The 11,353-nt window shown below is 44.8% G+C and overlaps 1 protein-coding gene across 8 annotated transcripts in view; it reads left to right on the top strand.

The window, feature by feature from the left end:
• Positions 1–1,103: 1,103 nt before the first annotated feature.
• The window catches only part of RBPMS (RNA binding protein, mRNA processing factor), a 170,983-nt gene continuing 160,733 nt past the window's right edge, over positions 1,104–11,353 (top strand). For 4 of the 8 annotated variants that reach the window (XR_006886636.1, XR_006886637.1, XM_046648460.1 and 1 more), the window contains exon 1: positions 2,564–2,687. Coding sequence is in view for 4 of the 8 variants with exons in the window: in XM_046648460.1 (XP_046504416.1) it covers positions 2,622–2,687 (66 nt within the window). In the remaining 4 variants the exon portion in view is untranslated. Of the gene's footprint in view, positions 1,582–2,011; positions 2,688–11,353 lie in introns of those variants that run through there. The other 4 variants (XM_046648457.1, XM_046648461.1, XR_006886639.1 and 1 more) reach the window with 4 other exon arrangements.

The raw sequence follows: 11,353 nt of genomic DNA, 5'->3' as shown, positions 1-11,353 counted from the left end.
CTTGGGCTTTTGCCAAGCTCCAGGAGGACAATGCCTTTCTGTGGAGTGTATTCAGGAACTGGCAAGAATGGCCAAGGAGGGCCAAGTGCTGGCGTCACTGGTCAGCACAGGGGCCCAAGACCACCACTCAGCCATTGCCTAAGAAGACATCGCCCCCTCCTGGTTCCTCATATAACTGATGGAGGACCTGAAGTGGAAAGGCTTGTCCAAGTTTCCAGATTAATTGCAGTCCTCGCCTCTTCTGAGCTCCAGTTGCAATTTCAATAGACTCTTGGTTTATTCTCATCCAGGATACACCTTATTTTTTTTCCCCATACAGAGAAATGACATCATGGCAGCAATTAAATCTTTATCAAAATCTTCAGACCTCCCCCATAAGAAAAACCCAACATGTAAATCCACGTATCACTGTTTTTCTCTTCACAATGCTCTTAAAGCAAATATTCTCTTTGCTTTCCAAAATTTGAGCCAGGATCTGTGACTATGTTGCCCCGGAGTTGTTTTGGGTATCTCGTCTCCACAACACCACTTGAAACTCCTTAAAAGCAGGGGCCTTATCTTCAATTCCCACCCCCACCCCATTCCCAGCAACACTTAAACCAGTATAGGGTAAAGAATGTCTAGTGGGGGGAAAAGAGACTAACAGTGAAGCAGGCAAGTAAATAATTGGAAATTGTGGCTGGTGCTGTGTGGGAAAGGAACGGCATGCTGTGAGAGAGAATTCCTGGGAGTCAGAAGTGAGGGAGAACCTACTGATATATGGAGCCTTAAATTTATGTGTTCATAGCAGTCACGTGGAAAAGCTGAAATGATACAGTATTGGGAAAGCTCCCTGTGGCTCAGGAAAAATGCAAACTTTCTTAACAAAAATGTTAGCCTCCATGTATTGTAAACTTAAACTGGGCAAGAATGGGCGCTAGGTGCTATAGTGCTATCAATTTATAATAATCCTCTAATAGCAAACTCCTGGAGATAAATATAACTACTCCCATTCCACAGCTGAGGACACGGAAACCGTGCAGTCCTTCAGAGGTTGGTGCATCAAGGAGCGTTGTACGCTGACCTCCCAGAGGTCACCTGAGACCCCTTTCTTCTCTAAGCTGCTTTGACCCTCTCAAGATCATCTGTATTGGCCTCTAGTTGGACTTGCAGTGAGAAATATTCCCTTAGCCAACAGGTATTTATTGAGTGCCTACTATATACCAGGTAGCGTTTTTAAAAAGCCGTGGGATTAAAAGATAAAAACAGGGCACGGTCTTGTCTTCCAGGAAGGATCTCCCAGAAGAGTGAGGAAGACAGCCAGGTAAACAAATAATTCCAGAACAGTGTGATAAGGGCAGGGAGAAGAGTCTGAACAGGGGCCACGGGAAGCCTAGCGGAGAGAGCGCCACAGCCGGCGGTGGGGAGGCTGCAGAGGTCTCGGAGGACCCGGCGTTCGAGGGGGCTTTGATGCTGTGCCCTGAAAAAGCCGGCCCGGAGCGGGCTGCCCCTCGATGTCACTCGAATTCTGGCCATCCTGTCATTTAAAGTTGCCGACTAGGAAGGGAAGAAATGGGTCGAAAGCGGTACTGAAAAGGAGAGGTAGGCTTAGGGACAGGGGTGCAAATCCCTCGTGAAAAGGAAGCCAACCAAAGTAGCCTATCACCCCTCCCGGGGGTCGCGCTGGCGGGGCCTGGCTCCCCGAAGCCCCTCTCCAGGCTCGTGCGCACCGCCACGCGAGTTGGCCAACTCGGGCCCCGCTGGTCCGCCAGGGCCCCCAGGGGCCGAGCGAGCCGGTGGAGCCGACCTCCTTCCCTCCCCCCCCTGGGCCCCCGCCCTCCGACCTACCGCCGAGTCGGGGCTGGGGTCGGCCGCTTCCGCCCGCGGCCCGCCGCCCCTCCCCGGCGCGCGCCATCCGGCCCGGGGCGGCAGCCCTCGGCGCAGCCCCTCCTCCCGCGGGGGGCTTCGCCGGCCCGCGTCCCGTCCCTCCGGGCGCAAGCCTGCAGCCCACGTCCAGGGAGGGCGGAGGGAGGAGGAGGAGGCGAGGGAGGGGAGAAGGGAGGGAGGAAGGCGAGAGAAAGGGAGCTGCTTGGATCCCGTACTTCCCAGAGCCTGCCAGGAGCGCGCACTCAGCGGCTCTCCGGTCCCAGCGTCCCAGCCGCGGCCCGCGCCCCGCACCTCCTCTTCCTCCTCCTCCTCTCGGGGCACCCCTCGCCCCCTCCCTCCAGCAGCTCCTACGCTAGGGCAGCGGCCGCCCCGGCCCCTACTCGGCCACATCCCCAACTCTCCGGGCTCCGTCCTGGGACGCGCGCCCTCGCCCCATCCTTCCTTGCTTCCTTCCTTCCCTCGCGCCCGCCCTCCCGCTCCAGGTCTCCCTCCCGGGTCCCGATTGTCTCCGTCCCCGTCTCCGTCCGCCGCGCCCGCCTCGCCCTGCCCCGTCTCTCTCCCTCGCACTTCCTGAGTCGCCAGCCGCCGCCGTCTCGCCGCGGGAGCCCGCGCCCCAGCCGCCGCTGCCCCGGCTCCAGCCCCCGTAGCCCGCGGCGCCCGCCCGAGGGACCCGGCGCCCGGGGAGGGAACAGCGGGCGAGCGCGCCTCGCCCAGCCCCGCGCCCCAGCCCTGCCCGGCGAGGAAGGACCGGGAAGATGAACAACGGCGGCAAAGCCGAGAAGGAGAACACCCCGAACGAGGCCAACCTTCAGGAGGAAGAGGTACGGAGTGGCTCGGTGCGGTGGTGGGGACGGAAGCCGCCGGCTTTCTCCAAAGTGCGGGGCCGGCGGGGCGCGGGGCTGCGCGCCGGGGAGGGGGCGCCGCAGTCGAGGGGCTGGGAACGTCCTTGCCCCGAGACACAGCTCCGGACTGTGGCCCCGGGAGGGTGTATCTTCGGATGAGGCTGTTTTTGTGGGTCCACGCGCGTCTGCGTGCCTAAAATTGCGTAACTTGCAGGACTTTTCGGAGAGTTTTGTAAGTAGAACGCGCAGCTTTGTTTGTCCGGGATTTTAAAAGCGGAATCGAGAGCTGACTCCTGGATGACCTCAGATGTTTGGGACCTGGAGGGTCAGGATTTAGTTCTGCGTCTGAGGCTGGGAGTCGTGGGGTGCGTTTGTGTGTGTGGTTTAAGGAAGAAACTAGGGGAAAGTTCTCGTTAAAAGACACCTTCTGTTTCCTGCCCCCTCCCTTTCAGCGTTAAAAGTTCTTGGTGAAATCTCTTTCCAGCCGAGGCATTTTGGATTAATAGATAACTAATCAGCCGCATTCTTCCCTGATGAGTCAAAGACCCCGAACCTGGGTGATTAAGTTTTGCAGATTTAGGGGCGTAGCGGTTATAGGGAGCAGAATAAAAGAGTTTAAAACTAAAAATTCTCCAAATGAGCATCGAGACTGTTTTAATAGGACTTTGACTTCTGAGCGTAAATTTTATGTGGTGCGTCCGTAATTGCGATTAAAATGTTGCGGCTGCGGAGCGTTCCTTCGGTGGAAACAAAATTCAGTAAATGTAGGAGGGAACTCCCGAACAAACGTTTCAGGATTTCGTAGTTAGGATATTTTGTGGTATCCTATTAAATGGCTCTGTTCCTGCAGGTACCTTATCTGGAGTCCAAGAAGCACTATTTTTTTGCCTACTTTTTAAGATCCCACACAGCTGAGTTCTTAAACATTCTAAAAGAAACTTTTAGAGTGTGTGGATGCTAGAAAGTATCATCCAGATGTGACCTATAAAGGTATTGTATCCTAATATATAGGTATTGCATCCTAATATATAGGGTCAACAGACGATCAACTGACTCTAAAGCTGTTAGGATGTTGGAATTATTATTGAGACATTGTGTGCAAACTAAAATTCCTATAGTGAAACCAAACGTTGCAGAAGATTTAATTAATACCTCTAACCTCTCAACACATTGTCCACTTGTAAAATGGGAACTATTTAAATGGGGAAGATAGAGGAGCGAGCCAAGACCATGCAAAACAATGCAAAATAAATAACAAGATTTTCCTCTTAACACAGTTGTGTGGTAGTGCAACCTAGGTGAATTGCAGTAAACAGAAGATTGCCTTTTCACCTGAGGAAATTGCCCATTTTATTGTAAACTATTATTTTGAAAAGTGTTGTTTACATGCTAGTTGTTCTTTAACTACGAGTGAAGGAATACCACTGACGTTTTTTCTTTTTCAAAGCGATGGACGTTTGAATTGCAAGTTCCACTTTTTTCTTGAACCTTACTAGCTGCTTTGCTATTTATTTTCCCTACCACTGAAATAAAACTTAAAAAAGGATGACAAGTTTGCTTTTTTAAGGAGTTGTTCTATTTAACTAATTCACCTAACATACAAAGATAATTGCTTCAGAAACCTTTCTGTGTCACTTCGAGCAAGAGTCTGTTTATTTCTAAGGGCAAGAATATGTTGCTTGAAACCATCATTCTCTGTTCACCCAATTGAGAAAACTTGTAAGTGGAAAAGGTTAATCAGGCAAACCAAAGGCTTTTTCTTTTTTGCTTTTAGTAGGTAGTAAAAGAGGTTTGAATAGCCCAAAACCATAACTTAATTAACTTCATAAAAGTGAGTAGAGAAAAGTCTTGTTTTCCTGCTTGACCCATCTCAGCCTAGCTGCCACCAGGTTGGAAGTGTTGTCTGCCCGGCTCCTGGGCACCTTGACTCAAGGTGTGAGGTTGTGTACAAGGCGATCCCAGGACAGTCACTGCCTCTGACCTGCCCTGTTGCACTGATAGTGTCCCTTTTCAGTTGGGAATGGCATGTGGCTCTAGGAAGTGTCAGTAATTTTAGCGAGACACTTGTTATTTTAGAAATAAGAGGACAGGAAGATTTCAGAACCCGAGTTCTACAAGAGGTGGTGTGTACAAAACAGACCATAAAGAGAGAGGGTTTATGACGTTAAAAATTCAGGAAAAGAAGGTAAGTTGGCCTGAACAATCCAGGTAGTTTTGTCCTAATTCCCTGTTTGGGGTTTAGGTTTTGTTTTTGCAAAACCCCTAACCTCTTTTTTCTAACCCTGAAAGCCACAAGTAAAATAAATATGGTATTTGGTGAGTCCCATTAATGTGCTCAGCAGTACACAAAACCACCACACTGGACCTTTTCCCTGCCCACCCAGCGAACAGCAATTTTTCCTCAAACACATTTAAAAACCTTGGCTGAGGAATCCGGTAAACAGAACACACACGTATAAAACGTATATACACATAATGACAAGAGAGGAAAAATGTGTTCTGTTGTAGTTTCTGGTAGAGTTGACGAGGAAGAGTGAGTCCAATCATCGTTAAGGGAAAATAGTTTATTTCGTAGATCATCAGGGTAATTTAGGCTTTTTCTACCCCTTTACAAAATCCAAGAGTTGTTTGTTTTTCTTCAGTGAGTTCCTTTTATCTTCCAGTACATTTTAGCCCTGTTTGAGAGTTTCTGAAGCTTAACTCTGAAACAGTGATGCTGAAACACTTATTTGGTTCCAGTTGTATAGAATGAACAGTCTAGGAGAATTTTTGCTGCTTTTTAGGGGTAGAATATTTTGAGAAGTAGGACAGGACAGAGACTTCTGCTTTGGGTAGTGTCTAAAACTTTGAGGAAAAATAATTTTAAGATTTTGCTAGCCAACTGTAAGAGAGAGAATACATCTGGCTTTCTGGCTTCTAGTGTGCTATACATATGTATTCCTTTGCAAGTTGTCCTATAAGAAGAAGCAGTTGTCAAAATCTTACTGGGATCTGAGATTTATAAGGCTTATATATATGTATGTGTAGGGCATTAGATCATTTCTTACATCATTTTACAATTAATAAAATAATTAGTAGTAATAAAATAATTCCTAGAATTTGCCTCTAATTTTGAATTAGACCATGTTCTCTTAAAACACCTTTGGCATTTTGCACTGGATCAGACTTTATTAAAATTAACTAATATATAAATAATAGACTTATAATTATTCGTCTTAGTTAAGGTTTATGTGGTGACACTTTTTCTGTCTTCTAGTAGATAGAAATTATTTTTGGTCACTGAATTTTCAAAATAGAAATTTCCTTTTTGGAAATCGGAATATGTAATTTGGTCTTATTTTTACTTTTATCCATTTCACTGGGTGCTTCTCAGGCTGATTGCAAATCGGTTCTAAAAGGCGTGCATTTTATTAAGTTGAAGCAGTGGTGTTAAACAGTAATTTTTCCCTAAATTGCTTTGAGTGAATTTTCTTGTACTTAAAATAAAGCTAAAAAAGCAAAAAACTTGGCATTGTTGGAATATCGGTCGAAAAGATGTTTGGCAGATGTTGGACAGAAATCACATAAAGACAGTTCTTCAAAAGTTAATACAAATCTTTACTGACATTCCTTCTTTTAAAATATTTAGTAATTTTGCCCAAATATTGGGGTCATGAAGAAAATTGTTTCTTATAATTGGCACAGAGAAAGGGTACCATTGTCAGTTGATGTGGCAACCTCAGGTTTTTGTTGAGCATTAATCTACATTATGACTTGGGGAAAGTACAGAAAATTTTATACAATTTAACCAAGTTTGGAGCCTCTGTTATTTCAAATCAAATCTAATGCAATAAATTTGTATTTCAAAGTCAGAGAATAGGATTTGGTGACAGTGTTTTGGATGAAAGTATGGTGACTTCATAGTAAAATGATGCTGCAAGACCATTGCCAGTATGGCATGTGCTTTTGAGTTATTTTTTCAGTAGTGTTTTAAAAATTTCCCTGATACACCCTTATGCTCACATGCAGTCTTGTTTATTTGGCATTTGTTTGTTGGGATAGTTTGAATGTGGTTAGAGCTTCTTCTTGGATATGCTTTCATATAGTTTTTGTAGGTTCATATTTTTGCTTTGAGGACAGATGCGTTCAGTGTTGGTGGGGCAATAAAGTGGGAACTCTTGTGCGTTATGACAGTAATAATAAATTAATGCAACTTTTGGGAGGACTTTGGCACTGGGTATCAAAATGTGTTCAAGCCCTTTGATTCAGTACTTTTATTTTTAGAAATTTACCCTAAGGAAATAATAAGCATGCACAAAGATTTATTTATTTATGGGAATTAGAGTTATTTACGATAGTGAAAATTCACAAAGACTGTATGTCTGACATAGGGAAATTGCTAGCTAAATCATTGTATAAATTTTGGAAGAGAATATTATGTAGCCATTAAAAGCCACATTTTTAAAGAATGTATATACGTGTGTCTATATAAATTTTTTTTTGGAAGCTTAAAATAACAGAAATTTATTCTTTCGTGGTTCTGGAAGCCAGAAATCTAGAATCAAGGTGTTGGCATTGCCTCGCTGCCTCTGCAGGCCGTGGGGGAGAATCTGACTTTGTCTCTTCCAGCTTCTGAATGCATTTTAATTGAGGAGGTAATTCTCGTGTTATAACACTAGTGAAAAGAGCTGATTTAAAAGTTTTATACTATGCAATGCCAATTCTTCAAAATGAATAAATAACCAAATATTAATAAAAACTATCAGATGGATTACAGGCAATTTTTACTTACTTTCTGGTGAGGTTTTTGGGTTTTCTAAATTTTCTGAAATGCACATGTGAACGAAAACAATTACATGTCCTTTTGCTTTGACGATTTCATTAAATTGCCTCGCGATATCTGTGGGTGTCACAAAACCATCAGGTTGATCACATTTCGTTTTGGTCACGGGCCTTGCTGCAGGAATCGGGCCTCTTCCGTTCTCCTGTCTGCCCTTTATCGTGTTTATCTCACTCATTCCTTTATCCTGCCTCCTTTTAGTCATCTTGAGCGCTCACCTTGTTCTAATGTGCTTTCTCAAGCCATCCTTACACCATACTGCTGGGTCCTCTGATGCTCTGAATCCTTCAGCACTACTCTGTTCTCCACACAATCAAGTCCAAACTTGACATTCGGGATTGCCCGAATGTACCTCAATACCCTGCAAACCATTTGCTTCAACCGCCGCTTCCTCTTCATCTGGCTTGAGCTGCTTTCAAGGCATGATTCAGGTTTCAGCCTCTGTTTCTCCGGATCCTACCACCGGAATGTACCATGCCAAGGAGATGATTCTCCCCAGAATTCCAGTAGAAGTTGCTTTCTGTTATCTCCACTTAACTACTGGATCATTACCTTCTCTCACTATTTTTCTTTTTAAAAAAAAGAATAATATCACCTTATCACAGTATTCCTGGTGCTTAGCACCCACTCAGACAGTACCCTAGCTCTAGGTAAGTACCACACACACAGTTACACACGTATATACCTGTAATTCTTAATGAATAACTTATAAACATAGGAAATATACTTATTGGTGAGGTTAGTGAAGATGATTTTGTATAGGTAAGCTGTTAAAAAGCTGCCACTTCTTTAGTATTGAGGTCCCTTGCCCACTGGGAATTTAGACGAGGCATGGATGGGAAATGATCTCCTTGCACTGGTCATTAGTAGCTTCCATTTGGGTACACAGGCTATTGTGCCTGGTCCATGTGACAGCCACTGCCAGGGTGAGCCCGCTCCTTCCGAGATGCAGTTGGGTTTTCACCGTTAGAATTTGGTCTTTGCTGTGGGGTTTAATTTGACCTTTTGGACAAGGGCTTCGGGAAGCCTTGCTTGGGTGGAAGAGCATGGCGCTCCCTGTGTTCCCAAACAAGCCTGCTCTGTGTGACAGCCACTTTGGAATGTTTGTGCTCAGTTTCGTTTGGCACCTTAGTGTCTGCCCCGGGGAAGGGGAGAGGGAATGCGAATGTTCCTCTTGAACAGTGCTTGCTTTGGTCAAAGAAAAAACTTAGGAAGGAATGAGGGGAATGAACCTTAATAATAGCTGTAGCAAAAGTGGCCCCATGGCTCAGTGGAGTTGAGGCCCACTGGGACCAGGTATTTAAATCGATGCTGTGTTGATATGAGGATGTTGTCCGCTGGTGTGGATCAGCTCCTTTGATGTATGGGGGTAACTTGAGTAGGTCTCCTCGAACTCACATCCCCATCTTTAAAGTATACTACGGGAGAATATTTTAAACAAGTTCAGTGCACTGTGTGTGAGGTGGGACAGGAGAGAGAGTGCTTGACCTCATACTCAGGAAGCATATTTGCTAGAGCTTATCAGAATAAAGTTGCCCAGTTTGTCGTTTTTTGCTGATAGCAAAAAAAAGAAAATACTGAAACACTTGATTCTATGAAATTTTCAGAAATCTTTTTATCCATTCACTCAAGAAATAATAATTGCTAACTTTGAGTATTTAGTACATGCCAAGTACTGGCCAAGCACTTTATTTGTGTTGCATGATTTCATCCTCGGAAGAAGCTGATAGAGGTATGATGAGGATGAGCCTGGGGAGGTGACTGGAGGATGGAGAGGTGGAGTGACTGGGGCCTGCATGTGCAGATTGTGGGGGTGCCAAGATCTCGGAGAGGTAATTCCTACTCCTGTTTCTCCCAGTTTAGTGGTGATGGCCTTGTATAAACAAACAGGTATAATAAAGAACTGTGTCAAAGTGAGGTAGTTGTTTAAGCTGGGAACACAGTCAGCATTGCGAGAAGGAGCGAAGGTGATGGAGCGGTGTCAAAGAAAGCTTTAAAAAGGAGGTGACATTTGAGCTAAGTCTCAATTAAGATGGGGAAAAGATGGTCCAGTCAAAGGGTTTGGCTCTATATGAAGATACAGAGGTTTAAAAGGACCCTTTTGGGGAGAGCAAGCAAGACATGGCAGGAGAGGAAGGGAAGGAAGGATGAACCCGAGGACAGAGGCATTGGTGGGGGCCGCCATGGAGGAGCTTGCCTTCCGTGTCAGGGAATCAGACTCTCGTTTGATGGGAGCTCGGCTGCTGTGCAGCAGGGAGCTGGCATTCTGGGATGTTCCAGTGGGCAAGGGGGGTGCAGCAGCAGGTTTTGGGAGAGTTGTTGAGAGAGATTATGAGGCTAGTAGTGCAAGAGTTCTGGTTTCAAAGTAAGGCAGTGGCTGGCGGTGGCAACTGAGGCAGAGACGCCGGAGGTGTTCAGGAGGCTTAGTAACTGTTAGCTGTGTGGAAGAGAAGACTAGGAGTTTCATCTCTGAAGCCTCTTCGGTTTCTCCTTTGGGTAACTAGCTAGAGGATGGTTGTATTTGAAGACGTAGGAAATAGAGAGTCTGAAAGAGAAAGAAAAGAAGGCAACTGGGAGGTCACGATGTTGGGTTTGAAATGCAGAGGAGAGATCTGATCTTGAAAAGTGATTTTCAGAACAAGTCAAGAACATATAGCTGGTAATTGAAAAGGTGGGTAATGTGCATGAGCATGCCCAGAAAATCAAAGAGGCGTGGGACCCTGGTTCCTAGGAAACCTTGTGAGGGTTGGCAAACAAAAGAGGTAAAGTTTACTTAAAATTTGAAGCTGTGTATAAAAATGTTGGGTTGGGGGAGAACTGAAAATTCTCAGGAAAAATTGAAGCGAATTTTTCAAAGCACTCTTTAATTTAGGAACGTATTGCATATAATCTGCCTAGTTATAACATAATAGTGTTCCGTATACTTATCCATGTGAAAGCCTGAGTGGGGGAGCTTAGAAAAATCTGGGTATATATAATGTTTCTCATACACTTTTTTTGCTTTCATCAACAGTCTCTGGAAATTGTTCTTCTCTAAAATTTACAGTTAATTCCAAGGCCTTCACTTTAAGAAAAAATTCCCCCAAGTTACTTTGTTCTTTTTCAACCTTATTGGGGGGAAAAAAGATTAGAGTGAGCCTTTGGCCAGAGCCCAGAGTCATCTATTCGGAGGGTCATATTTTCAGTGTATTCATTTAGTGCTTTCCTAAAAGTTGGCTGCCTTTTCTGCACACAGCTAGGTGTCAGCTGGTGAAGACAGAAAAAAGTAGTCCAGGAATTTATGAAAACAACAACTTGTGTTTGTATTTCTAGTAGGTTTAACCTTGCTGCAACCATTGTGATGCATATTATGTAGACTACTGGAGGAAAAAGGGAAATGGCAGTCATAAATGCTAGTCACACTGGGAAGATAGTTCCAAATTACAGGCTGTAATACCGTATTGTTACACAAATTTCAAATGCAAAGGGAATGCCGAAGCAGCCCAGCTCAATCCATCCTGTTAGCTCCCAGGATTTTGCAAAGGTAGGAGAAATCTGGGAGTTTCAGCATTGAGGTGCATCTCACCAGCCTATGAAAATAAGTCAGAGGCCAGTTTCCACTTTTAATTAATCTTTATTTCTCATGAGTTGATTTTTTTCATGATGCTGCTCTGCTCTTCCTGAATTCTTATGTCATCAGGTAGATATGCTGGCAGGTGGCCAACATTATCCTAAAAGAAATCCTCAAGATTAAAAAAATGTTTTGCTTTGAATCCCCAGAATCCTGTTTTGTGAAAATTTCTCTTATGCCCACCTATAAGATGGAGAGTTGATGCCCCATGGGAGA

Source organism: Equus quagga, chromosome 22 (genome assembly GCF_021613505.1).
Source record: "Equus quagga isolate Etosha38 chromosome 22, UCLA_HA_Equagga_1.0, whole genome shotgun sequence".
Classification (NCBI taxonomy): domain Eukaryota; kingdom Metazoa; phylum Chordata; class Mammalia; order Perissodactyla; family Equidae; genus Equus; species Equus quagga.
The sequence above is the reverse complement of the archived record's forward strand: the minus strand, read 5'-3'. Positions and strand labels throughout refer to the sequence as shown.